General features: G+C 36.0%; 1 protein-coding gene and 1 pseudogene across 1 annotated transcript; both read left to right on the top strand.

The window, feature by feature from the left end:
• The first annotated feature begins 301 nt into the window (after positions 1 to 301).
• Positions 302 to 7,536, top strand: LOC132134466 (SH2 domain-containing protein 3C-like; annotated as a pseudogene).
• Positions 7,537 to 8,355: 819 nt separating this feature from the next.
• On the top strand, positions 8,356 to 17,089 carry LOC132137527 (torsin-2A-like). Its single transcript, XM_059547563.1, has 5 exons — positions 8,356 to 8,560; positions 9,338 to 9,603; positions 9,719 to 9,894; positions 15,469 to 15,596; positions 15,681 to 17,089. The coding sequence occupies exons 1-5, from the start codon at positions 8,443 to 8,445 to the stop codon at positions 15,923 to 15,925; spliced, it is 933 nt and encodes a 310-aa protein (XP_059403546.1). The 5' UTR covers positions 8,356 to 8,442; the 3' UTR covers positions 15,926 to 17,089.
• The last annotated feature ends 10,873 nt before the right edge of the window (positions 17,090 to 27,962 follow it).

Here is a 27,962-nt window from a genome sequence, read left to right as displayed (position 1 = left end):
CAACTTTAACACATGGAATGAAAGTCAAATTCTACAGCAATGAGTTCTAGACTGAGCTCTGAGGTGAGATTTTACAAAATTACGTGAATGTTGAACTTTTAAGGTCTTCTGATTAAGAAACTAATCAAACTGCACTCTGTATCTCAAAGGGTAACCTGTCACAGTTAGTGCAAAGTTACATTGTCAATACGTATTGTCATTTTGTGTTTATATTTATAGATAGTGCTTGTTTATGGATGTCTGAGAGGAGTAGAGAGGTTCGGGGAGGGGAGCCTGCTCATTATGTAACTGCCGTTTAGAAATGTGTTTTCGCGCTCAGCTTTCGGTGAGACAACAACAACACAGCGAGAGCAGATCACAGAGAAACAACGAGCTCATCCTCATCCTGTCATATCGCATGCCGCACATGTGGAGGGTCGAACAAGTGTTTTAAAGAAGAGAATATGACTTTGGTGAGAATCCCTTTCTGGTGGGAGGTTATTTTATGGTTGTTAAAATGTTGTTTAGGAGACGTCTGATTAATAACGAATAATAACATATGTGCCAGGCCTGCAAGTGTCTTGTAATATGTTTATGCTGCAATTTTGTTTAATTTTTTCGTGATTTCTCTGAGGAAAACATGCGTGCTCATGTCATGTCGAATGTCGTATTTGAGTTTTATTATTATTATTATTATTATTATTCAAAATAAGGTGTTAAAAGTACCTTCTATGTTTATGCTATATGTTTGGAATGTAGCCTACTAAAAATAATTTTCTTAATACATATCCAGTTTTTCAGAAAATAAAAATGAACATCCTTAACATTAAAATGCAAACAAAATTGTGTACTTGTTTTCAGATAATGCTTTTTTCTTATTCCATATGTAAGATATTTTCTAAATAAAAATGTAACTAAATGTAGTGCCATTGAACATTTATATTTTTATACTGGAGAAAGAAGAAAAAAACACTCGTGAAGAAATTCAGATTTCTTGAGTCTTTGTGGTATTCGTCTGACCGTTGAGGAATGTGTTAAATATCTGATTGTGAAACCGTGAGAGAGAACTGGTGTTGTAATCTCAAAGATATTCAAGTTGTCTGGCATGAAGGCTTCTTGTTTGGGAATGGACACAGCAGGCTGTAACTGGGAGTCGTTAGATCTGTCTGTGGTTTAGCAGTTAATGTACTACTGTGTAAATGCGTCTCCTAATACACAGAGGATATAGTGGTCATGGGAAAGAGCAGCGTGTGTTTTTCCTGTGACAGTTTCCTGCCTTGGAGCCACCTGCCTGTCACTCTAATCTGAAGTTATGCTAAAAAATAAGTGTTTCCACTCAGAAACAAACAAATGAATCATAGCTCATTACCACATTTTGACATCAGTGACCACACTGGTCTAATTTTATCACTTTTTCTTCAGTTACAGGCATTCAGGTCTCATGGAAAACAGTGAGACGTTTATGTAAAGGTAGGCTACTGTGTGATACTTGTAATATATTAACTTGACAAGTTTCAGGGTGACATTGTTAAGAGGAAACTTGTTCTTTAAGTTTTTAGTCTATATTTTTCAGTCATGCCAATCATTCAAACATTCAAACCTGTATGATTTTTTTTTCTGTGTCATTAGGAAAAAATCTGTTTAGTCATCAACATTCTACAATATATATATATATATATATATATATATATATATATATATATATATATATAAAAATTCTTTGCATTCCGAAGATGAAAGAAAGTCATACAGGTAATGAATGACAGAATTTCATTTTTCGGTGAAATATCTCTTTAACTTTTGGTAAAAATGATGAGCATTGACTTAAAGTTTAAATTATGAATGAATGTGTTAGTCACAAAGGAATCTGAGAGCTTAGCCATTAAACTCTAATTGAATTAGGATGGGTCGCACAAAAGGGCTTGGTCTGCTGCCCATATCTTTAGAATGGTTGAGGACAAACAAGGTTACTGTAGGCAAGCTCCTGTGCCAAATGTTGCTGTTTATTTTAGAGCAACTGAAAATGGGCTCACATTTAAATAGAGATGTTTCACATTGAACCTCTGTTAGTTCTGTTCTAGCCTCTAGAACAAAAGCAGTATTTTCATCATTACTGTTGTTTGTCTTACTGCACAGTGGTTACTTAAAATGCAGTATATTTTCCCATAATTTAAGTCCACTTTTATGAGTTTTATTGCTCCAGATGAACATAAATATATTGGAAAATAGTGAGAGTCTGTGCTTGTAAGACTCCACATGATGTTGTTAGCAATAATATATTTCTGCAGTGATATATATTGGCCTGTTACAAATAGTAAACACAATGATGTCACCTTAACAGCTGACCAGAACCGCAATCTTGATGTGAGTCATTAGTTTCACAGGAAGTGTCTAATGTTTACTTGATTCTTATGGTTTCTCATCATTGCTTTATTTCCTTTAGTTTTCTAAAGAGACATGCCTGCTAGATTCCCCAACAGACAAACTAAAGCAGGAGTTGGAGAAAGAACTCAAACTGAGCAGCTGTAACTTATCAAGTCATGGCTGGTACCATGGTCACACACCTTATAGAAATAAAGGTTTCCCCAGGGATACAATGGAATAACCATTTTTGATTCCCCCAAAGAACATTTTAGTGAAGATTTATTTGATAACCCTTTTTCTTCTCAATGTGAAGAACATTTTAATAATCTATTAACCTTTTTGTCCACTACAAAGAACCTTTGGCAAGATTCCATGGATTTTAAAGGTTGTTCATGGAACCATAGAAGCCAATAAGCCAATATTTTAAAGACTGTAATATGTAATATCCAAGAACTTGTAAATATGTTTCCTCGTCTCAAAATACATATTATTTGTTGAATTAATAATGGTTTCTTACAGGTATCTGAGTCTCTTGTGCAACGGGATGGAGATTTTCTAGTCTGTGACTCCCTCACTAGCAATGGAGACTATGTGTTAACCTGCTGCTGGAACAAGAAAACGCTTCATTTCCTCATCCACAAGGTTCTGCTCAGATCTTATGACACATTTTCTCAAGCCCAGTACATTCTGGAGGAGGAAACGTTTGATTCTGTGCCAGCTCTGGTTCATTCCTATGTTGGAAATAAAAGGCCTCTGACAAAGCAGAGTGGTGCCTACATTTACTCACCAGTTAACAGGACATTTCCACTAAGATACCTAGAAACCATGTTTGGGCTGCCAAGTGTGGAGAACAGCCCAGTAAGCTCACCAACCAGACAGAAGGGAAGCCAAAAGAAAAGGGAAAGCATAACTGTGACAGAGGCTTTGGAAATTGAGCTGATAAGACCACAGAGGTGAGTTTTATGATAGAAATTGTTCAGACAATTATATATGGTTGATATTAAAAGTGAAGTGTGTAATTAATTCTGAGCCTTAAGCATCGACAAACAAAAATAGTAACTGCAATTGGTCAGTTAAAAACATCCCACATCCCGTTGGTTGAGCTATCTTTGTTGTTGTTGGGCTGGTCAGGGTGCTTAAACAATGTTTAATAGCAACACAGATACACAGACTGTTTACAATTTTGGAAAAACATGCCATCCCATTATGAACAATGTTGTTGAACAATGCTGGTTTTGCTTTTTAATATTTTAGTGGAAATCATAATGGGGGTAAAATAGTACCTTTATCAATCAATGACACATTAAAATGGTCAAATGTGACAGTAAAGTGTCAATAAAGACAACAGTTTTAAATAACTGCTGTTCATTTGAAAATTTCATAAATAGAAAGAACCCTGAAAACAATTATCAGATAATAAATGAGCATATTAAAATCTGCATTTTAGAATGATTTCTTAAGGATCATGTGACAGTGAAGACTGGAGTAATGGCTGCTGAAAATTTTTGTCTTTGCTTTGTCATAACAAGAATAGATCGCATTTTAAAATACTGTAACGTGGAGAAGGAAAAGCAAGTAGGCAGGGAACATGGATCTAAATGCAGGTAGATTTAATGACAAAAGAAGAACAAAAAATCAACAAAAAACACTAGGAACAAGGAACAAAGAACCAAAATACGAGCAGAACGGCACCATTACATACAACAACTGACAAGGCACAAGGGAAATACAAGAGACAGGGACAGAACACACACAGCGAACATTGACTCTAGCCTCAGCTGTGATGTAAAAACTGAAAACTGAAATACTGATGTGGTGGTGTCCATGACGGCTGATCTAGTGTGGCTTCCATGACGGCTGGAGACTCTAGAATGGCAGCCATGTCTTGACGAGACTCTGTGGTGGCAGCTACTCAGACCAACATCAATGGAGGGTCTTGTCCAGTGGCTGGTAGGCTGATAAAATAAGTGGCTGCCCAAGCTACTCATTTGCTGAAGCTTGAAGGGTATAACCCCTACACCCCCCCCCCCCCCCCCCCCAAAACATTTTTTTTTCAGGGGATGGATCCTCCTCCCGCAGAGGTAAAGGGGGATCCACCCAGTTGAAGAGCGTGCTCCACAAATTGCTGAAAAGTCCTTCGAAGACCAACACAGAATAATTGTGTGTGTAGTGGTTAAATCCTGCACGATAAAAGGTTATGTCTGGAACAGTCCAGAAAGTGCGTGTAGTAGGCTAGTTCCAGAAACTACAGGTAGTTTTAATGACAAAACAATAACAAATCATGTAACAAATCATGTTTTGATTTAATAATTGATTGTCTTCTGTACTGTATTTTACAGTGATGTTGTGAGGAGTTTTGATGGCACCATGGAGCAGCGCCTTGTATTGTCAACTTCCCCTGTATTAATGAGCACATGTAAGATTCATTTCCCATCAAATCAAATAAAACCAGAAAATCTGAGAATAGCATTGTGACTGTTCATCTGTTTTGTCTGCAGTGGCCAGGCGGCGACGAAGCCCCTCCGAAAATAGGAAGTTTGTTATAGTCCCTTCATCACCTGTTCTCCACAAGTCCAGTGAGATACGGCTTTGTTCATCTCCTCCTGAAAACACTCTCATCTATTTAGAACCAACAGTACATCTTCTGTCTTCCATGACACATTCCCATCCAAATAACAGAGAAGCAAACCATCCTCAAAATGACCCAGTGATTTCTCAAGATGACCCCGTGGCTACAAATCATTCCTTTTTAAGACATGAGATGCAGACTTTGGATTGCAGAGAGGAGTATGATGAGGATTATTTAGTGCCTTTCACCATGGACACAGTTTCCTGCTTCAGACCTAGTATGTACCAGTCACCACTGATGCCCCCAGAAAATAAACCTTTGGAGACCACAATACTGAAAAAAGTGAAGGACATCCTGTTTGAAGTTGATATAAAGACAATGGCAATGCATATCACCAAAATTGACTGCATGGTAAGGTTGACTGTATAAAGTATAAATGTTTGGAGATTACATTACTTTTCTACTTAGAACTACACAATTAATATAAATTAACCCAAAATCACAGTATGGCTATGTGCAATTATCAAGTTGCGTATGTGATGTCATAAATGCAATGTGCTGCATGTTTCAGATTGAAGCATGTTAATTTACCAAAAAAAAAACTGCTTATGATTTTTGTGTTTTCAGTGTTTTTCCTTAATGTTTTTTTATTTTACAGTAAAATATGAATATATCTTATTTTGTTTATTATTATTATTATTAATCAGGATCTTTTGAACATTTAAATATGTTCTTTTTCAAGTATATTATGTACTGCAAAGAAGACTTGTGCACTTGCATAACAAGATCACTCATCTGCATTCTGCAGGTTGCTCAAATTCTGGATACGTCTGATGATATGATAAAAGGGATGGGGGTGAGTTCAGCATTGGAGCTTCTTACCCTGCCACATGGACATCATCTCCGTCAAGATCTGCTTGAAAGGTTGGTTTGTTCAATAAATTCTTCCTGTGAGAGGACAACTTCTACATTACATGACACCAAATAACTCTTTCTTGCCCTTTAGGTTCCACACCATGTCCATAATGCTGGCTGTTCAGCTGCTGGGCTGCACAGGAAGTGCTGATGAAAGAGCCACCCTGCTGCATAGAGCCATCTGCCTGGCCTCTGAACTCAAGAGCTGTTTGGGCAATCTGTTTGGCTTTGCCACAGTTATGAAATGCCTTGAATTACCACAGGTTAGGAGGACTGAAGAAAACATTTCTCTTGAACTATGAAGACCAAGTTTAGCAGTAAAGTTTTTTTTAATGAATAAAAACAAGTAAATAAATCAAATTGGATAATAATTATATTTGTTTATAATGTTCTGATCAATCAGTCTTCTCCTTTTTAGATTGCTCGCTTGAATGAGACATGGACAGTTTTACGTCAGAAGTACACAGAAAGTGCTGTTCTTTATGAGAAAACCCTTAGACCCTCAATGAGGATGATGAATGATGGAGAAGGTATTCATTCACACATTCTAATGTATTCATGTTCTGTCTGTTACACAAAGTTGCTTTAAAGATTCTGTTTGCTTACCATTTCGAATTCTCCTGTGACTACTTCAAATTCTCTTTCAGAGATAAATAGATCCACAGACACAACTTTTCCCCATGTGCTCCCTCTGCTGTCTCTTCTTGAAAGAAATGTTGTGGCTCTCGAGGAGCCAGAGTCATGGGAAAGTGCAGACACTGGAGTAGCCATGGTCTTGAGTCATCTGGATGCTGCACGTACGATCGCATGCAATGGGAGGATTTTCAGTGCAAATGCAGAGAACAAACTACAGGGTAATGCTTGATAGCATGAACAATTTCTAATGAGTACAGAATTTTAGGACTATTTAGTATATCTACATTTTCATACAGACAGCAAAGGGTTGCATTTATCAAACCCTGTCCGCTTCAAAGTCGAGGTTTAAAATAATCATAGGTAAAAATAAGGATTACATTTGCATGCTATAAATGAAATGTCATTCAATTAACACCCAGTGAACATAAAGGTTGTGATTTAGATCAGGAGTATATTATGTTACACATTTCAGATTTTTTTCATTTGCAGGATTTCAGGAGGAAGCAGACGTTCGGGAGGTCTTCCTCACAGAGTTTCAGATGCGTCTCCTGTGGGGAAACAGTGGAGTGGAAAGAAATAAAGATGAACGTTATTCAAAGTTTAATGATGTGCTAACAGCTCTGTCCAACAGGCTTGAGCTTTCTAACTCACCAAAATGACAGAAGAGATGACCGCTAGTCACAAAATATCCCCTATGTTTTATTAATTTATTTACAGTTACATCATTCGTTTTTTTTTCATAGGTTTATAGAGGGGGATAGATGTCTGCAACTGTATATACACTAAATACATAGCCTACTGCAATTTTAACTTATTTGATTTTCAAAGTTATTTTATGATATATATATATAATGTGATATAGGAAATAACTTTAACTTTGCTAATATTGTTAACTTTGAGCTCTGAAGTAACCTATGTATTTAATTGCACCGTTATTGGTTCGTAAAATCAATTACCAAATAATGGGTAATATTTACTCATTTGTACACTGGCAGATTTTAATTGTATATATTTAACTCTACTATTTCATACTTACATAATTTATAAATAAATTCAGAGTTGATTTATACTTTGACTATCTACTGTGGTGTTTCCAAGTGAAATGACAAGACCTTGGGAGAAATGTTTTCTGTTCAGATTCCACTGCAGCACTAGGAAGAGTGACGCCAGACCAGATTTAATAATTGAAATTCTGATTGCACTAAATCAGGTGATAAAAGTGGGAAATATAGTGGTATTTATGTGGTAACCAGCACGTGTAGGGATTCAGGGGAATGAAGAGGCTGATGAGATGACAAAAAAAAAAAAAAAACTACACATAAGTTGATTTGAAAGATATGTATGGAAGAGTTGAGTGCAAGAGTATTATACAGCAAAAAATAAAATAAAAAAATAAAACAAATATGGCGGAAAGAATGGGAAGCAGGAAATAAAGGCAGAATTTAGCCTACAATAATGCACACATCATTCACAAGATTAGAGAGGAGGTATAGTGTGGTATCACTAGATTAAGATTGGGTCATTGGGCTGGCAAGGGTTGGCAAGCATCCAGACGGCAGATGTTTGTGTGGTAAATTAGAAACCGTGAAGCATTTAGTAATTGAGTGTGAAATTCTTCATGCTGCAAGAAATCGCATGTTTTCTGATCTGTTTGCATCCGGAGTCTCATCTTTATCTTTAAAATCAATTCTTGAAAATAAGGAATATGAAACAACAAAGATTGTTATAAGTTTTTTACTCCACACAGGTCTTTATTTGAGGATTTAATATATGAGATAGAGTTCTTCAGATGAACTGAGGAGGGCAGCAATACGCTTGCCAAACGGGTGAAGCGTCTCAGCTGCCGTAAATAACACAAGAAGAAAAAGACTGTGTTGAATCGGTTTGTTGCCCTCTACTGTCTGTGGCGCAGTGGCGCTGTAGTAGTTCTGCTTCCGCCGTCCAACTCATTGTGGAGCTGTGCTCCGAGGCTATCAACAATGATATTTATACTTCTTTTAATTTATTGTACGTCCTTAGTTACCGGTTTTGAGATGAAGTCTATTTATTGTTCAATTTCTGACAGCTGCGACTGTGACTTCAAACCAGACATAAAAGGTAAGGTGTGTGGGATGTTAATAGCCGTCTCTTCAGCATGTAGACAGTTAACGTTAGCCTCTGTGCTCTCTACTCAGTTGGCTTTTTTTCCAGCTTCAGTAGATGATTTCTTTTAAGAAAACAACAACAAAAACTTTCTTTATACCACATATGCCAGATTTAACTTAACCAATGGTAGATGACAGCTAACCCCACTGTAAACAAACGAAATGCTACATAGTTCACAGTGTGTCTGCAGCTGTGTACGTTTAGACTGGATGAAATTCTAAATTTTGAGATAACATTATTTATATGATTTGCTTCTGTTTATAAATAATTCTTAATGTCATACAAAAGTTCACATAATTATATACATATCAATTTAGCTGTTAAATTTCTAACACCAGAGATACATATTTCAAATTGTAACATTTTAACATAACAATAAATGCACCAATAAAATTATTACATTTTTATTAAACATTATGACTGACATTCTGATGAAGAGTATAACAGTCGTAGCAGTCGTAAAACTGATATCCTATAAGTTAGTCCTTATTCATTGTGTTTGTGTTTATTCCTAACATATTATCTACATACTTAGTAATCATAACAAGCCAATTTAATAACAAACTTCTGCTTCGACGTGGTTGTTTTTCTCTATATTTGGAGGTTTTTAATGTATTGGTTTGTCATTATGTCATACGGTAATCTGCGACAGCTGTTCAAGCTCCAGAGTAACAAAGCTTTTATTCACAAACCCCCTCAGTCATCCCGACTGTGCCTGTGTTTTAACAGGTTTAGAGTGGGACCTTTATAAAAATCTTTATGGTCAACATATGGCTCAGGATATTGTCTCGGAAGCAGTGGTGAAGTTTTTACAGAATGAGAGCCCCGACAGACCGCTAGTGCTGTCATTCCATGGAGCATCTGGGACTGGAAAAAGTCTGGTCAGCTCTATGATGGGACGACACATCTACGGAACAGCTATGGGCAGCCCATACATCCATCAGTTTGTTCCCACTTTACACTTTCCTTTAGCTGACAGGGTGCAACAATACAGGGTATGTGTATGTTTACTGATATTAACACAAATCTTGTGCAGTTTAATCTTTGCATCCTGGATGAATACCGTTTTTTTGTTAATTGTTTATTTGTTTGTTCTTTTTTTGTGCACAGTCAGATCTAAAACGCTGGGTTGAGGGAAACCTCACAGCTTGTGCTCGTTCAATCTTCATCTTTGATGAGATGGAGAAAATGCCTCCTGGTGTGATCGATGTTTTAGAACCGCATTTAGGCCCCTTTCATGTTCTGTTCCAGACGAACTACCGTAAAGCGATTTATATATTTATCAGGTAAGTCTGAATGACTCCTTAATGAAATAATTTTGAGACTCGTTCATCAAAATGAACGAATCTTTTTTTGGGTCATTTTGTTCATTTCGTGCATCTTAGCAAAATATAATTAAAATGTTACGTGTTACTTCCCTAACACATCTACTACTTACGGAAACGTTGATCACAATACAAACAATACAAAACTACAATGCTATAAGAAACAGAAAAGTTTAAATAATAGTTCTTTCATCACATGACAGCCCCATTAACTTAACCAAAAGGTGCGTTCAACTTGAAGCACATCTACAGACGGTGACCAACGAGAGCAGCCGCTTGCAGTCTGGGGACGGGGCTGAAAACAGACACGTCAAGCCGGAGACTTTGCATACTTGATCACAGATGAAGTTAATTAAATGCAATATTTGTCAAATACACAGAGGTTTCAGAAAAATTTCTATGAGCAACAGAAACACTTTTTATATACTGCTTAATACAGCACCATCTTTTCAAGAATAAAGTTCAACATAATCACATATTATTTAATTACTAATAAAGTCGGGGCTATATATGCTTTTATCAGTGTTGTATGATAAACGTGACTCAATACAACAGTGCGACTACAATGCAAAAAAAGCTTTTATCCATTCTAAAAACACAGATTTGTGGCCATCATTGGAAATGAAAAGGTTCGACTAACCCGAAACACCCGTGATCGTTGTCATGTGGCCAATCATGAAGCAGCTGTGTCGTCATCAGGACTCCTGCAGTCGCTCTGGAAAAACTCAGTCAGCCGGCTGCTCTTGAAACACTCTCGTGGTACTTTGATGACACACGTGATAGTCATGTGGCGTCGGCGCCATCTGAAGTTGGACAAAATTTCTAACTGGCATGCACTGCTTCAAGTCAGATTGTGATTGATTTGCGCTGCAAAAAGTTGAACGCACCTGAGCTGTCTGAGCCGGAAAGAGTCTTTACGAATCGTTTGCTCTTCTGTCATGTGACGTGACAGCATTGGATAGAGAAATTAGTTAATGTACAAGCTTCCTTACAAACGGGTGCAGTGTTATTATTTAGGGGTTACCCCGAATAGACGACGATTCGATGCTTCGATTTCGAGGAGCCTGATTCGACTACCAATCTCACAGTCGAATATTCGGGGGGTGTTATTGATTATGCCATTCTGACTATATGGGGGAGCTCAAATGTCTGACTTCACACAGAACTTGTGTTTTTTTCCCAATAAGTTAATATACAGCCTATTATGATAAAGCCGTGAATAAGAAAATAATAATCTGAAAATTAATATTTTAAAGTGCATGAATAAATCCAACCACCCCTATAGATTTATGTTTCACTTTCCATAATCCGTGACCGACAGAGGAGCATCTTGGCAGCAGGGATTTAAAACTTTACCAAGATGCAAACTGACACAGGCAGAGACTGGATTTTTTTGAACAGGTCAAGTACAAGTGATTTCAAAACATTTCAGCCAGCGTATATATATCGTGGATATATTATTTACCTGATATAAAATGTGTTTGGTTCAGTCAAGCGCTTCATTGTAGTACTACGGTGATATCTCTTCAGCGCACAGCGCGAGCAGGTCAAACTAGGGGAAGTCGTGGCCTAATGGTTAGAGAGTCGGACTTCCAATCGAAAGGTTGTGAGTTCGAGTCCCGGGCCGGCAGGAATTGTGGGTGGGGGGAGTGCATGTACAGTTCTCTCTCCACCTTCAATACCACGACTTAGGTGCCCTTGAGCAAGGCATCGAACCCCCAACTGCTCCCCGGGCGCCGCAGCATAAATGGCTGCCCACTGCTCCGGGTGTGTGCTCACAGTGTGTGTGTGTGTTCACTGCTCTGTGTGTGTGCATTTCGGATGGGTTAAATGCAGAGCACAAATTCTGAGTATGGGTCACCATACTTGGCTGAATGTCACTTCACTCACTTCAAACTACAATGCAGAATATCAATAACTATGACTGGACTGTCACATCCATACCATTATAATGAGAAGACCATTATAATAAAACACTGTGAATCTTTAGAGTTTAGCTGCCGTGTTTCTGCACATTGTTTTGTGAAGAAAGCGTCCACAAAAGGAGTTCATTCAGAGCTGCGCAGATATGTTCATGTACATTCGGGCACTTTTTGCAGATAGCCTAGAAGTCTTAATATTAATGTTATGTTGTCTAAATAACGAAGTGTATTCTACGTTAAATTATGAGTTGAATCCCATTGATTAAAAACTTGCTATCAAATGCTCACTCTACTGGTCATCTTCAGCGCGTGCAGCTTAAAACAGAAATGCAGAACATTAATAACTACATATAGGTCATATAGGCTAGGTCATATAGGCATATAGGTTATAATGAGAGCACTATTGTAAAAATTGTGAATTCTTAGGGTTTTGCTGATGTTTAGTGTTAACTATCTTTTAATCAAAACATAAAAACTTAATTTACCCCATTTGTATCTGCGAGGCATTTGTTACACATTTTCCCTGTGTTAACATCAGTAATTATGTTAGTTGAATGTCTGACTTGACTCAATGTATTTTGCCCTGTCCCCAAACATATGATTCGACTATCAGTCGAATATCAGCAAGATTCGAAAATTCCGATTCGACTATGAAAATCCTTAGTAATTTTTATTATTATCATTTTTTATTAACTTACAGATGTTACGTGATGCGTTTCTGGTCTCAAATTGTAACTTTTTACTACATACAATTTATAAACGTGTGAATTTCTGTCATGATGGTTCACAAAGGTAATAAAGAGTTTATTTTTATTTTTTTTTACCTCTTTCTGGCTCAGACTGCATAGTTTAAGCTTATTGGTCTGTCACATGGTAAACAAACAACTCGAAAAACCCAAAGATTCATAGCACTGGAGCTACTTGACTAATTCCAGTACAGAATCTATAGGATGTTGTGCATCCATGACTGAATGAATCACTCCCTCAGACGACTTGTTCTTCCCGAGTAATGGACGAATCATTCAAGAACGACCCATCACTATTCAGTTCATTGCAAACACAGCCAAACCTGAAGATGCTGAGTGGCATTTGGATGAATATTTAAATATATTCTGCATGCTTTCCTCCCAGTAACAAAATAAACACTTCAAAAACTGACAGTGGTGAGAAAGCAGCAGTTAAGAACACATCTGATTACAGCGATGTGGATGTTTCACAAGCTCTGCAGTTTAGTACTCCAATAAAGTCCAGTCATGTCATGTTTATTTATACAACTTTGTACTTTATGCAGTAGATATCCTTAAATCAAGCAGCTTTACAGTATAAAACATGAAAAACCAGAGTCAGTATTGATTTCTGTTAGAATTAAACCTTAATTTTCTCTAATAAAGCGGCTCTCCAGTGTGGAGCTAGCTAATGATGAAATCTTTTTATTAGTGGGGGAAAAAAAAGTTTCATTAAAGTTATAGTTTGTTTGCAGAGATCAAAGCTTAATCTAGCTCAGGACTATTTTGATTATCATTACCCTATAAGGCATTTTAAAAGAGACTATGTTGTGAATAAAATAGTTTATCAAAAAATAAAACATCTTATTACTAACCTTAATCTTATTACCTCTTATTACTAACCTTTTGTAAGTCATATGGATAAGAAACTAACCGTTTCTTATCCATATGACTTACAAAAGGAGATGTAAGGCAGAATGATGTGTCATTCAGTTACTTTTTCTCATAGCTAATTAAATGGTGAATAAGAGAGTTTCTCTGTCATCTAATTTTGTATGCCAAATATGTTTATTTGTATAAATGAATTGTATAATTGTAATATGACTTTTAAAAGCTTAAGTGATTACCTTAACCCTTATGCGTTGTTGGGGACGTTTTCGTCCACTAGAGGGTAAAGTTGAGTCTTATTTTGGCCACAACTTTCTCTGTGTTTGAGCTAATGGAATGATTTTTGGTGACAAATCTTATTGTGACCCATATTTTGGGAAAATGCTTTGAAATTTTTCAAAAACTCAATGGTACACTGTGGGCAAATTCACTACCCTTTCGGGATGTTCGTGGATGAAAACATCCACTAATTTAAACTGCTGTAAAAATGTATCAGATAAATATTTTTTTCAATTTTTTTTGGGATAAATCTATTAATCAACCTCAGTCCTGATCAAAACTACCAAATGTCTAAAAAAATCCAAGATTTTAACTCTTTAATTACCAAGTTCATAAATGATGTCACTGATTTTGGGATTTTACTCCATATAGCTTTTTTTGCACAGGCCTATCTAAAGGGTTAATGGTCCCACCTGGTGATCAACTGTAAAAATAACAAATGTTACCTCTTCCCAACAGGGAAAACCACCAACAATCAAGAATCTCACACACACACAAACACTATAATTTGCTATTATACTCCATATAACTCCACATACAAGCCAGGAACTAAGCCTTTTTTTGCACAGGCCTATCTAAAGGGTTAATGGTCCCACCTAGTGATCAACTGTAAAAATAACAAATTTTACCTCTTCCCAAAAGGGAAAACCACAAACAATCAAGAATGCATGATTATATGGTGTCATGGCTTTGCAATAAAAAAATGTTGTTATAATGGAAGTCAATGGGGCAAAAACAGCCACCAACAACAAATTAGGGAGGAATAAATTTAAATCTAATGCTGCACAAAAACTAAAAATGCATCAAAGCCAATGTTGCTACTAATCTTTGACATGCCCAAGACTGTTATAAAAAGTAAAAAAAAAAATCCAGCCACAATTACTTTTATATTGAAAATAAGTCATTTTGCGTGTTTTTCCCCCCAAACCAGTGACATCATTTATGAACTTGGCAATTAAAGAGTTAAAATCTTGGATTATTTTTTTTTTTTAAACATTTGGTAGTTTTGATCAGGACTGAAGTTGATTAACAGATTTATGCAAAAAAAAATTGAAAAGAAAAAAATTATGAATCTGATACATTTTTACAGCAGTTTAATTGAGTGGATGTTTTCATCCCGAACATACCGAAAGGGTAGTGAATTTGAACAATCCACAAGGGTTTGTTAATTTATTTGTTAGAACATGTACAACTAAATATTTTAACTAATTGCAAAAGCTGATCAATAAATGTCTACTGATTAATCAGTGAAATATCAGTATACGTAATCAGGTGAAATAATCAATGATTAGTCGATTAACCATTCTAATAATTGTTAGATTAATCGATTATCAAAATAATTGTTTGTTGCAGCCCTAAAGCAAGGAATTTAAAGTATTAAAAGGATAGTCCAAACTATTCTGTCATCATGTTCTCAGCTTCGTGTCAATACAAACCGTCATGAATTTGCTTAATCTTGATCAATCTGAGCGATTTCTGTCTCTCCATTGAACGTCCAGGTAACTAAAAATTTGAAGATCCAAAAATGTCATAAAGGCTTCAGAAAACGAATCCATATGAATCGATCGTTTAAAGTCTTTTGAAGAGATATAGTTGCTTTGTATTAAACTTTTTGATTCATGTAGATTTCCTTTACAATGCCTTAATTACCTTTTTTGGATCAAGTTGTGTTACTTGGACTTTCAGTGGAGGGATAGATGTGTTTTGTTTTTGTTTTTCAGTACTGTAGGTCAGGAGGTAATAAACAAAGTTGCACTGGAGAGCCGTCAGGCAGGTAGAGATCGAGAGGACATTCTTCCTAAAGAGCTGGAGGACATTATTGCTGATGCAGTGTACAACAACAAGAACAGTGAGTGATCTTGGTACTTTATATACGCTGCACAATGTTCCTCTGTTAAATCAATCTAATCTGTGGGTGAACTTTGTTTCCCAGGTGGGTTCTACCAGTCCAGAATAATTGCAGAAAAGCTTATCACTCGTTTTGTGCCTTTTCTTCCCTTGCTGCGGCGCCACGTGGAGCGCTGTGCCCAGCGGGAGCTCTGTCAGCGTGGGGAGTGTCAGCGTGCAGATGTGACTTCGTTGGTAGGGGGCGCCATGACTTACACACCAAATGATGGACAATACTTCTCCAGCACTGGCTGCAAATTAGTACCGGCAAAAGTTAACCTGTTCCTTTGAGGGTCAAAGTAAAATCCATTAAGGGTCTTAACAGCAACTGGGAGCTCTTTGGGTGAAGGAACTACAGAGTAAAGCTGCCTGAATTTGGAATTTGGGGACGTTTGTATGTTTCATCCATATGGATGAGTTCTGATGAAGAATGAGCAGGATGCAATAAATATTGCTAGCTCTGGCTTTGCTGGTTTTAATCAAGCAGGAATAATTAGCCTGTTGCTATTTAATAAAAAGGGCCGATTCACAGAGCCAACCTCAGTTCTCTGGGCCACTGAAACAACCTACAACACTCTCAGTTTCAGTGTGCAAATAACTATAAAATCTCAGAACTTTTAATTATAATTTATTTTATTATGGGAAATTCATTTGAAAATGGAACTAAGTGCTGTATTTTTGCAGCAGTGCCTACTTGAAGTAAGTTTTTTTTTTTTTTATCGTGTTAAATATGTAAATGATGTATAATAGCTTTCATTTAATATTTAAATAGTTGCTTTTTTTAAGCCAGACAAGTCAGTAAGTTTCTGCAGCTCTTTCAGTACAATGTAAATAAAGATGTCTTAAAGCAACAGTTCACACAAAATTGTAATTCTGTCATCATTTGCTCACCCTCATGTCATTCCAAACGATAAAGAAGATATTTTGATAAGTGCCTTTTTTGTTAACAAAATTCTTAATTTCTCAGCATTAAGTCATACAGGTTTGGAGCAACATGATGAGAGAGAGTGAATGATGTTAATATATAATTTTCATAGTTTTCATTTTTGAGTGAACCTTACGAAAATAAAATATTTGATGGTACCACATCAAAGTTAAGAAATATTTTAATACATAATTCTGTTTTCTTTTCTTAATGCTATATTCTTACCATTTTTTTTCTTTGACCTTCCTATATAAACTCTAAAATGGTTAGAACAAACATTCAGTTCCTTTATGTAATTTAAAACACTAAAGGGAATCTAAAGGATAATTTATGCTTGAAGTGCCCTGATAATGTAAATAATGTTTTAAAGGTTAAACCATTTTCTTAATGCATTTTCTATTCATTGATCAGCCATATCCATCTGTATTAAGTTTTTTTTTTTAAATGTACAGTAATTCCAAATGAAATGGTGCTTTTCATAACTGCGCATCAAAGGCACGACAATAAAATCAAGTTTTTGTGAAAAATCATTTTATTAACTTGTGTATTTGCACTTTTTGAAATCCACACCATCATTTTTCACTTATTGTCTTGTGTATCATGAGTTAATCTGTGCTTTTCATATATTTCCAACCCTATTTATGTCCATTCCAAGTCCCTGACTGTGTGAACACATAACTGTTGAACATGGACAGAATGACACAAAGCCCCCCAACTACCTCTGACAGCCCGTCTTCTTCCACTTACCAAAGGATATTAAATGTTTCTCAGCAGGAACTTTTAGCAGGTGTAAGGTGGTCTGTTGAAGGTCTGGCAAGGACAGAGTGACTGTGAGCTGGACATTAAGGCTTTTGAGACCATGTTGAATTTTAGTGGATAAGCTCGCAAAGCTTTCCCTCCCATTTCACCTGCACACAAAGCACTAATGCCCAGTTTGATGACTTCATCTATCTCATCCCAGTATTCCAAGAGGAAGTGTAGCAACGAGGCCCTCACCTTTGGTGGTGTCAAAGGAAGGATTTTCAACTGTTACAAAAAGCAACAGGATAATAACAGCATGACCCACCTCCCTCCCCCAAACCTCTGCTCTTAGCTTGAACCCCGTGCTCCTGTTCACACGCTCTCCGAGGTGGCTGCCCTCGCTTCGGACACCTCTCCATTCTGTCCTAAATCAGATCTAAAAAGGCACAAAATCACCCCCTCTGCTGGTCCCCACTGCCCAGGCTACAATGACCCCCCCAACATCTGTGAGCGCCCCTCTGTCTCCTCATTTTCTCCCTAACCACCCCATTATTGGATGTCTTTCACTTGTAAATATGGCCAGCCACAGTGCTGATGAGGCTTTCATCTGCATGGCCCGAGTCAGGCCAGAGTTAGCGCCGGCTGAGGGGTGGGATGGAGGATGCGGTGGGCCTTGTGTGGCCCACAGATGAAAAACAATTGGCACACTGAGCAAAGTCCTTTTGAGGTGCATTCAGCTGAGACGTTCGGCTAAACCAACTTTTGCCTCCTGGCTGTGCATCCGTTACTCTGTTGTGTTTTGTGAGGTTATCAACAATATGCTTGTTAATTTAACAGTGTTTTATTAATAGAATGTCACAACCCAAAAACAAATGTTTGGCTAAACAATAAAAATAAAATTAACACAACAGTTTGCATCAGTCTTTCTGAGTTACTTCTTGTGAAATTATATTAAACCAACAAACTTAATTTGTAGCATAAAAAGTTTGTTCATTACTAAAAGGTTGTTCATTCAATGTTCATTGCTCAAAAAAATAAGTTAAGTGGTGATCTCAGAACCAATTAATCATATCTATTTCAGTTAAAATCAACAGCTAGCATAACACATTATAAATGTAATTTATTTCACATGTAAATGTAATGAACAAGTAAGATATGTACAAGTTCAACAGAAACACTTTAAAATATCAGATACTACAGCATTAAACGTCTTTAAAGTACACACTAAATAATTTTTTATGATTTTCTTGGCAAAGCGAAAACATGAAGGAAACTTTCCAGTTTAGAATTTTGAAAACATGATGGGAATGTTTTGGAATAATAAGTATAGCACTTGAGGTTTTATTAACTTTAAATGAATGTCCAACATTCCATTAACAATGCATAGATAATGTTTATGTGCTAGCATTCTGTTATGTGCTAACAACATGAGAATGTTTAATTAAACACCTCATCACTTTGAACAATCTATTAAGGTTACTAAAAGAACATTCATTCATAATTTAGAAATACATCAAATCATTGATGTAATGATCAAGTTTGTGTCACCAGAATTCATCAAATAATGTTTGCAACTTGTCTGCAAGGTTTAAGTCAATCAATAAATTATATTTTTTTCTTCATGCATTTCCTTAGGTTGTGGTTACAGGTCCCCTGGATGTCTTTTTAGAGTGTGGTTTGACCATACTAAATGTTTAATATGTTAAATGCGAAAATGAATTTCACTTTCTGTCATCCCAATTTCAAAAGTAAGTATTTGCATCATATCGTGCTCTTGTGAGATTACTTGACTGTGTGTCTCTTCATCTCTGTTCTCACCCAAACAATGGGTGGTTACCACAGCAATGAGTCTCCAGGACAACAGAACAAAGGGCGAGAGGAGGGGGGAATGCTGGGATAGGGTTGGAGGGGGCACCAGGGATGCCCTTGGCCTCTGTGTGGTCAGTGGGGGACATGGGCCTCTGGATGATCTATAAGAAAATGTCTGTCCAAAATCTGTCCGACTTTGCAAGCATGAAATGATTGATAATCCTCTAACTTAATAAGACTCTGATGCTGAAACTGTCAAGTCTTCGCTCCACATGATGTATGGCCTCATTTGCTTCCATGTGAGTTGCAATGATAAGTGCAAATTCCACTAACACAGCATATAGTCTTTCATATCAGCTCATTGACTATATTCTGAAACTATGGACATAAACCTCACATAGCAATGCAAGGAGAATCAGAGTGTCTTTAGGACCAATGGAATTCATTCAGATAGAAACTGTTTATGATTACATAATTTAAAGGAGATAATTTCTGTTTAGCAGGCATTCATTGTAGCAGAAGAATTTTATCAATTTCAGTGGAAAGCTTGAAATAATCACATCTGCACTGGAAGAAATGCTTTACTAAAGAACTGAAAACTACTGAATTCTTCTTATTATTGTTTATTAAATGTGCTTGTGCTAAACGGGATAATATGGATAATATTAGGGATTTTCTAAATTATGTAACTTTAATAGAGCAGTCCATGGCTGCTACAAGTTATTTTATAAACAAAACCTCCATTTCATTTTCTTTTTAAACTGTTTTGAGAATTTAACTATTTTTATATTTCACTTTTATTTATTTTAATCTCAAATGTCATTTTTAAAGGGTCTTACAATAAACAAGAAAATGTTGCTATACGACATTTATGAAATCTTAATTTTAACGTTATGGAATATAAGAAAACGGTTTAAAATACCCTTAAACTATTTTACGTAGCTTTGTAAAAAATGCATTTTAACAGATGAACAGATGCACTGATCTCATATGGAAAGTGAAAAAAGTGAAAGTCTAATGCAAATACACGACAACTAGCCTATGTATTCTTTTAATGCTCTGCTCGTGCTGATTTTAAAGATCAAAAGACCCGACCTGTGCGTAAAACTAATCTGGTTTAATCCTATTGGATTAACACGCCATTTCTTTGTTATTCTAAATTCTGCAGCAGACGCCTCATACACTGAAAAGAAATCTGACAAAATCGTAAAATCCTGTCAGCTCATTTTAAACGAGTCTAACAGAAAAAATACAGTCATAAATACCTACAAATTTACTTAAACTCAATCTATTCAATTCAATTGATTAACATTAATTTGATAAGCATTTTTCGTTCTGCTCTACTGAACAAAAATGCATATAATTAAAGGTAAAATCTATTTCTGTGACAACTATGTATTATATTAGTTTAAAATAATAATTATAAATCTTACGATGTAGCCTACTGAATTTACATTAATACATTTAAGATATTATGTAGGCTAAATGTTCTAATAAAAACAAACCTAACAAACAAGATTATGATGTGAATATAAAACTATAATAGTAAAGCAAACAATTAATTATATGCAAAATTGTATGCATTTTTACGTGTCATGGATTTAACTTTCAAGATAAACCATTTTCTATTGTTAATTCAACACATTAGCGCATGGTAAACGAAAACACAACAGATAGCCTACATTATTGATTAGAATTTAATGCCTATTAAAATCAACTTTCTTCAACAATGCATTTTAAAACAATCATATTAATAACCCCCCGTGACAGAGATGTTGATTGGAGATGCGTAGGAGCCTCCAGCAACAGATGTCCAGGCACAATTCTCGACTGATCGCTTGACATTTCACAAGAATTGCGTTTGGACAATCAACTGCTTGAGCTCATATTTCCATAAGCAGCACATCTGTGTGAATCTTTTTTTCTGTATAGGATCCATGCGTTTGTGTCCTCGTGTGTTTCTTCTCTTCAGTGTGAAAAGGCCTTGATGCACATTGTTGTTGTTGTTGTTTTTTTTCTTCACATACTTCAGGCGTGCAGTCTTTCAACATATCGTCTGTAGGCCTATTTCATAAATTACTTGGCGGTGAAATCACATCATAATATTTTTCGGTCCACTTTTTTTTCGTTATCTAAAGAAATGTCAGAATAGCACAGGACAAAATTGACTCTCAATAACCCACTGTCCGTATAAGCCTGGGATGTTGCTTTAAGACTGCATGTTATTTTACCAAAAACAATAGCATATTTCAACAGCTCTTTTTTGTCGGTCACTTAAATATTAAAATCAGGTCTTACCGGGAAAAAAGGCTGAGATTAACCAAATAAATCACTAAATATTATCAATTAATTCGTTCCGGTGTAATAAATAAATTACCATTTTTAATGCACAAAATTTCCCTCGGAAATAATCGAGGAATGTGCTGCTCTGTCGAGGTGCTCGCGAATCATTAGGAGGTGTGATGCACCATCACGAGACACTTTCTTCGGAAGTCACCGATTCGCCATGTCTGCACCTGCACCTGCGAGACGTTTCTGATCAAGTATGGAAGAACCAGAAACGAGAAGAGAGAGAAAAAAGAAACATCCTGATGTTCATCAAATTCCTCCAGAGGTCTCGCTCCGCGGTGCTACGAGTCTCCAACTTCAATGCGCAGAATAAATAAAGTTCACGATATGCGTGACCGTCACGATGCATGTTAGTGAGGGTCGATATTCATGTATACATAGCCTTTTATCACTCCCGACCAGATGACTGTTGTAAATGAGGAGCAAAACACATTGGCAGCGTTTCTGGCTCAAGAATGCGCGAGAGCTCGCGTGACAACTGCAGCTTTCTAAATAATCGGCGAGGGCGCGAATGGGGTCGGTGGATGCTTGGTACGAGATTTGAATAACACACCAGTGAGTGATAAATGGCCATTGTGGTGAGAAGAGGGTGAGTATCCACTGTCTCAATCAGCGTACTGACCAGCAACCTCTTAAAGAAACAACCAATTTTTTTTATTGCAGTTACAATCCAACAGTGTCTACAGTGCCATTACGCATTGTGTCTTCGGTGACGTTTCCCGTCTCTCAAAAGCCACTCGTGTAAGGGATCACCTGGCACTTTACCGCAAAGGAATCGTTCAATAACACTTCACAAGTAAAGTGGTTTTAAAGGCTGGAAACACTATAAAGTATGGTCAAATATCAATTGCGTAAAAAAAAAAAAGATTAATTCATGTGACAGGTTACTGAAAGCTTTTTTTATATTTAAAACTTATTTTGTTTGTCATGACAAATAAGGGTAAAACAAAAACAAAACAAAAAAATTATGAAAAAAGCTTTTTATAATAAAATTATATTTTCAAGGTACAGTAGGTGCAATTTTAAAAGTGTACTTCTGTAAAGCCACAAATCTTGACTACAAAATATTTACATTGGTATTGGCAGAAAAAATAAAAATACAAGCTTACAATTTTAGCCTTTTAATTAGACAATCAAACAATTAGGAGTCAGAACTAATTTTTAACAATATTATATTAAAGTTAACAATAATATCAAAACACTTTTTTTCCAACAAATACTGTGATAAATAAATCACATAATTTTATAGCAATATTTGTAAAATATTATAGCAATAAAAAAAAAATATATATATATATATATATATATATATATATATATATATATATATATATATATATATATATATTTGTGTGTGTGTGTGTGTGTGTGTGCTCTTGTTTTTGTGACATATCAGGACATGGGTATGACACAGGTACTACAAGGAGAGGGTGACTTATGAGGACATAACCCATGTCCCCATTTTTCAAAACTTATAAATCATACAGATTGAGTTTTTTTTTTTTTTTTAAGTAAAAATGCACTAAGTTTCCTGTGAGGGTTAGGTGTAGGCTTGGTGAAGGCCGATAGAATATACAGTTTCTACAGTATAAAAACCATTACACCTATGGGATGTATATATATATATATATATATATATATATATATATATATTAAAAATAGGTTTGAAAGACATTTCACAAAAAATTATCACATTTAAGAGGGTTCTGAACTCTGAGTTTGAAACATTAAAATAAAAACTACTAAAGAAAATACTCATTAGTATAAAATGACTTTTAGTTACTGAGATCTAGTTTAGGAATTGTGCCATTACTTTAAATATTTTTTGTAAAACAGGGAAGATCCCCTAGGAGGCTTAGAACATTACCCTGAATAAATTTGCACTTTTGTGTGAGCTGTGTGTCCAGCCGTGCCAACCTCTGACCTTAAGTATTGTTGGAGCTGAGAGTGGACCAAGAAATCCTGACCATTCAGAGCAGCTGGGAATGGTCCATTGTGAAGGATTGCTCAGGGAAAGTGTATTTGTCTGGAATGTGATAAAAATCTGCCACAAGTGATACTGTCTTTGAAGTATTTATTTTAGTATTGATGAAAATGGCACAGCTTTGATTTGGATGCTCCACATCTGTCAGAAATCTCCAAACAGCGCTGGTTCAGACTTCAGATTATTATTATTATTATTATATTATTTTTTGATAATTCTCTTTTTAATAGTGTTGAGTGTTGTGCTGAGCCCAATGAAGAATTATGATATTTTTAAGTATAATATAAGTTTTACCTAGATAGCCTAATAACATGCTGGCAGAAAGATATTAAACAGACTTATGCATTGTATAATATATGTGTTGTTGCATTTGATCATGTGTTTCATCGATTGAGTGTTCATTCAGCATTTGTTAATTTGGTAACAATTGATTCTTTCAGAACCACAAAACCTTTGTTCATGTTCTTGGGATGCAATAAAATGTCTACTGTATTTGAGTGAATACCATCTTTGTTAAAGTTATATTAACTGATGAAATTATGTATTTATAATAATGGTATCACTGTAATAGGGTCCAAAATGCTTTTACTTAGAATTTCATACAGCATTTTTTTTTTCATTGCAAATTACAAGCATAATAATTTGAGTGAAAAGTTTAATTGAAAATTTTAATTTCACATTTTTGCCTATTTTGATGAGAGCAGCATTAATTTTGTCATGTTTATTTTATTATTATTATTTATTATTATTATTTTTTTTTTGCAGGTTCAAAATAAATGTACATTTATGTATTTTGCAGACACTTTGATCCATAGCATTTTATAAATGAAGAAACAAAATACAGATTAAACTATATATTTTAGTGTATTCTCATATTAAATATTCAAGCATACATTTCTGAATAGTTCAAAAGTTTTATTCTCTGAATACGGATATGTACAGTTCTCTGAATATCAGTAATGTTTGAAGTTTTTGGAAGCCTCTGGCTGAACATAATGGGGAAAATATCACAAAAATATCACAAAATATTACAATACAGTACAATTATTTATAAACACTATAAGGATCATAGTGAGGTCAGTGTTGTCCAGGTTTTAACCAGGGGTTTCCAAACTGCTTTGTCACTTTGAATGAATGAACATATTCACTATATGAGTAAAGTTATGAAAAAAGAAACACTGATTTTTGAGGTAATACTAACCTTTCAAAATGTATTTAATTGATATTTTTCTGTTGTTTATTTTCTTTTGGTTATTATATTTTTATGATTCATTCATTAATTTTTACTTAAAGGGTTAGTTCACCGAAAAATGAAAATTATGTAATTAATAACTCACCCTCATGTCGTTCCAAACCCGTGAGACCTCCGTTCATCTTTGGAACACATGATATTTTAGATTTAGTCCGAGAGCTCTCAGTCCTCCATTGAAACTGTGTGAACGGTATACTGTCCATGTCCAGAAAGGTAAGAATAACATCATCAAAGTAGTCCATGTGACATCAGAGGGTCAGTGAGAATAAAATTTGTTGAAGCATCGAAAATACATTTTGGTCCAAAAATAGCAAAAACTACGACTTTATTCATCATTGTTTTCTCTTCCGGGTCTGTTGTGAGCGCGTTCACTGCAGTGTAGTGATATCCGGTTCGCGAACGAATCATTCGATGTAACCGGATCTTCTCGAACCAGTTCACGAAATCGAACTGAATCGTTTAAAACGGTTCACGTCTCCAATAAGCATTAATCCACAAATGACTTAAGCTGTTAACTTTTTTAATGTGGCTGACACTCCCTCTGAGTTCAAACAAACCAATATCCCGAAGTAATTCATTTACTCAAACAGTACACTGACTGAACTGCTGTGAAGAGAGAACTGAAGATGAACACCGAGCCAAGCCAGATAACGAACGAACAATTGACTCGTTCACGAGTCAAGAACCGTTTCTGTCGGACGCGTCCGATTCGAGAATCGAGGAGCTGATGATACTGTGAATGTGTGATTCAGCGTGAAGCAGACTGACACACAGAGCGTCTGAACCGAACTGATTCTTTTGGTGATTGATTCTGAACTGATTCTGTGCTAATGTTATGAGTGCGGGTAAACCGAAGGCTTGAATCAAGGGCAATCATCGCAAATTAAGTCATTAGGTCGAGTGCAAAAGAACCAGTGAACCATTTTCTTCAACCGGTTTATTGAATCGAACTGTCCGAAAAAACTACTGGTGATCTGAAAACCGATGCAACCGGTTCTTGACTCGTGAAAGAGTCAGTCTTTTGTTCGTTATCTGGCTCAGCTCGGTGTTCATCTTCAGTTCTCTATTCACAGCAGTCCAGTCAGTGTACTGTTTGAGTAAATGAATTACTCCGGGATATTGGTTTGTTTGAACTCAGAGGGAGTGTCAGCCACATTAAAAAAGTTAAAGAGCCTATCTAAAATTCTAAGCTTCCTATCACTGTTTATAAGTCCTGTACAACAAGTTTAAATCCAAGGTTACAAAAACATTGTCATTTTGTCAAAATATCATTTTAAAATTACCTCAATTCTCAGAGATCCCCAAACGGTTCGCGCAAAGCTGTTCAAAAGATTCAGTTTCCTTAAACCCCACCTTTCGGTAGCATACTGTGTTCTGATTGGTCAACTGACATAGTTTTGATTGGTTGTTCCGCATGTACGTGTTGTAAAACGAAACGCCCATAGCTCACCTTCGGATGTTTTTAGATAGGGTATTATTACAGTACATAAATACCATGGCATCTATTTTGCCTTATCAATATGAGCCAGAATCTGAAGAGGAAACAGACCAAGTCGTTCAACCGGCTACACAATTAAATCAACAAATTGACCAGGACGTTTGACTAAGGACCCATACTCATGTAAGCACGTACATAACCAAACTGAGCACACAACTTCATGATAAACAATGCGTTAGCATTAACATATAGTGCTAGCACGACATACTGATAAGACGCTCGGGAGAAAACAAACACATAACTTCATAATCATACTTACAGCAGGTTGTGATTCGGAGATGCTTGTTGGTCCAAATAAAGTTGGTAATGAACCCTTTTTTATGGCCAAACGCTTTGAAAATCCCGCCTTGAACTCACCGAGATTAGAAAAGCAGTCATCAGTGAAATGTTGTGAACACAACAAAAGGGATTTGTTGTACTGCTCTGGTATTGTGGTAAAAATGAATTTTAGCCATTGGTTCTTCTGACCTTCATTCTTTGGCAGTGAAAATAAAACAAACTTGCCTTTTTTACAATTAAAAACACACTGTCTCCTCGACATGATGCTATCACGCCAACTACTAACCAGAGCGTCTGTGTGGGGGGTGGGGCAGGTCAGAGTTTTGTTTCTCCCAAGATGGTAGACGGAGATTATTATGCAAAGTGTTCTCATTACGTACAAAGAGATGGGCAAAAGATTTGAAATCTATAACAACTCGTTTCAGCGATTCAGAGTCGACTCCTTACTTTAGAAGCCAATAACTTTATAAATCGTGTACTTTTTGGTTTAATTACTTTGCACATTGTTTACACTGATGGACAGCTACATCATACACTGTAATACAGGTAATTTTTGATTTCCCATCTGTGTGGCTCTTTAACAGTTTAAGTCATTTGTGGATTAATGCGTATTGGAGTCACAAACCGACTTTTGATTTTTGATTTGGTAAACTGGTTCAAGAAGATCCGGTTACATCGAATGATTCATTCGCAAACCGGATATCACAAACTGCTTGGTTTTGAACTCTCTCACAACAGACACGGAGGAGAAGACAATGCTGAATAATGTCGTAGTTTTTGCTATTTTTGGACCAAAATGTATTTTCAATGCTTCAAAAAATTCTAACTGACCCTCTGATGTCACATGGACTACTTTGATGATGTTTTTCTTACCTTTCTGGACATGGACAGTATACCGTACACACAGCTTCAATGGAGGGACTGAGAGCTCTCGGACTAAATCTAAATTAAATATCTTAAACTGTGTCCCGGAGATGAATGGAGTTTGGACCGACATGAGAGTAAGTTATTAATGACATAATTTTCTTTTTTCGGTGAACTAACCCCATAGGGCTAGGTGCACAAGATGGCGCCGGTGAGCTTCAGCGACACGAGTGTATGCATACTTACTTCCTGTCTTGCCACGCTCGCATTGACTGTAAGGGAAACTTACATACGAAACTTGGCTAGATATATATAATCAATGATTTTTTAATTTAACAGCGGATAGTGGTATATCAAAGACATCCTCCCTACATTTTTGCGTACTTCTGTGTGGAAATTAATCAAGATACAATGCGGAGATTGCTTTATTTTTCTGTTGATTATGCGGACCAGAGTCAGCTTCAGGTTAATCAGTCCACAGGGATTTCTTCTTTCAAACACAAACCACTCAAATATGCAATACTTTATATTTTCGAAGAGCTGATTTTGTTCTGTTATATGTAAGATCAAGGTTTCTGACTGTCAAACGAGACGCACAGAGATTTCTGATAAAGCATGTTTTATTAA

Source organism: Carassius carassius, chromosome 4, assembly GCF_963082965.1.
Source record: "Carassius carassius chromosome 4, fCarCar2.1, whole genome shotgun sequence".
Taxonomy (NCBI): Eukaryota; Metazoa; Chordata; class Actinopteri; order Cypriniformes; family Cyprinidae; genus Carassius; species Carassius carassius.
Note: the sequence above shows the minus strand (reverse complement) of the source record. Positions and strands in the feature narration are given on the sequence as shown.

Bases quoted from the DNA above. Each gene is read 5' to 3' on its own strand.
- LOC132137527 (XM_059547563.1), top strand. From the start codon at position 8,443: ATGATATTTATACTTCTTTTAATTTATTGTACGTCCTTAGTTACCGGT. The intron at 8,561-9,337 runs GTAAGGTGTGTG...GTGTTTTAACAG, and splicing joins CTTCAAACCAGACATAAAAG to GTTTAGAGTGGGACCTTTAT. The intron at 9,604-9,718 runs GTATGTGTATGT...TTTTGTGCACAG, and splicing joins ACAGGGTGCAACAATACAGG to TCAGATCTAAAACGCTGGGT.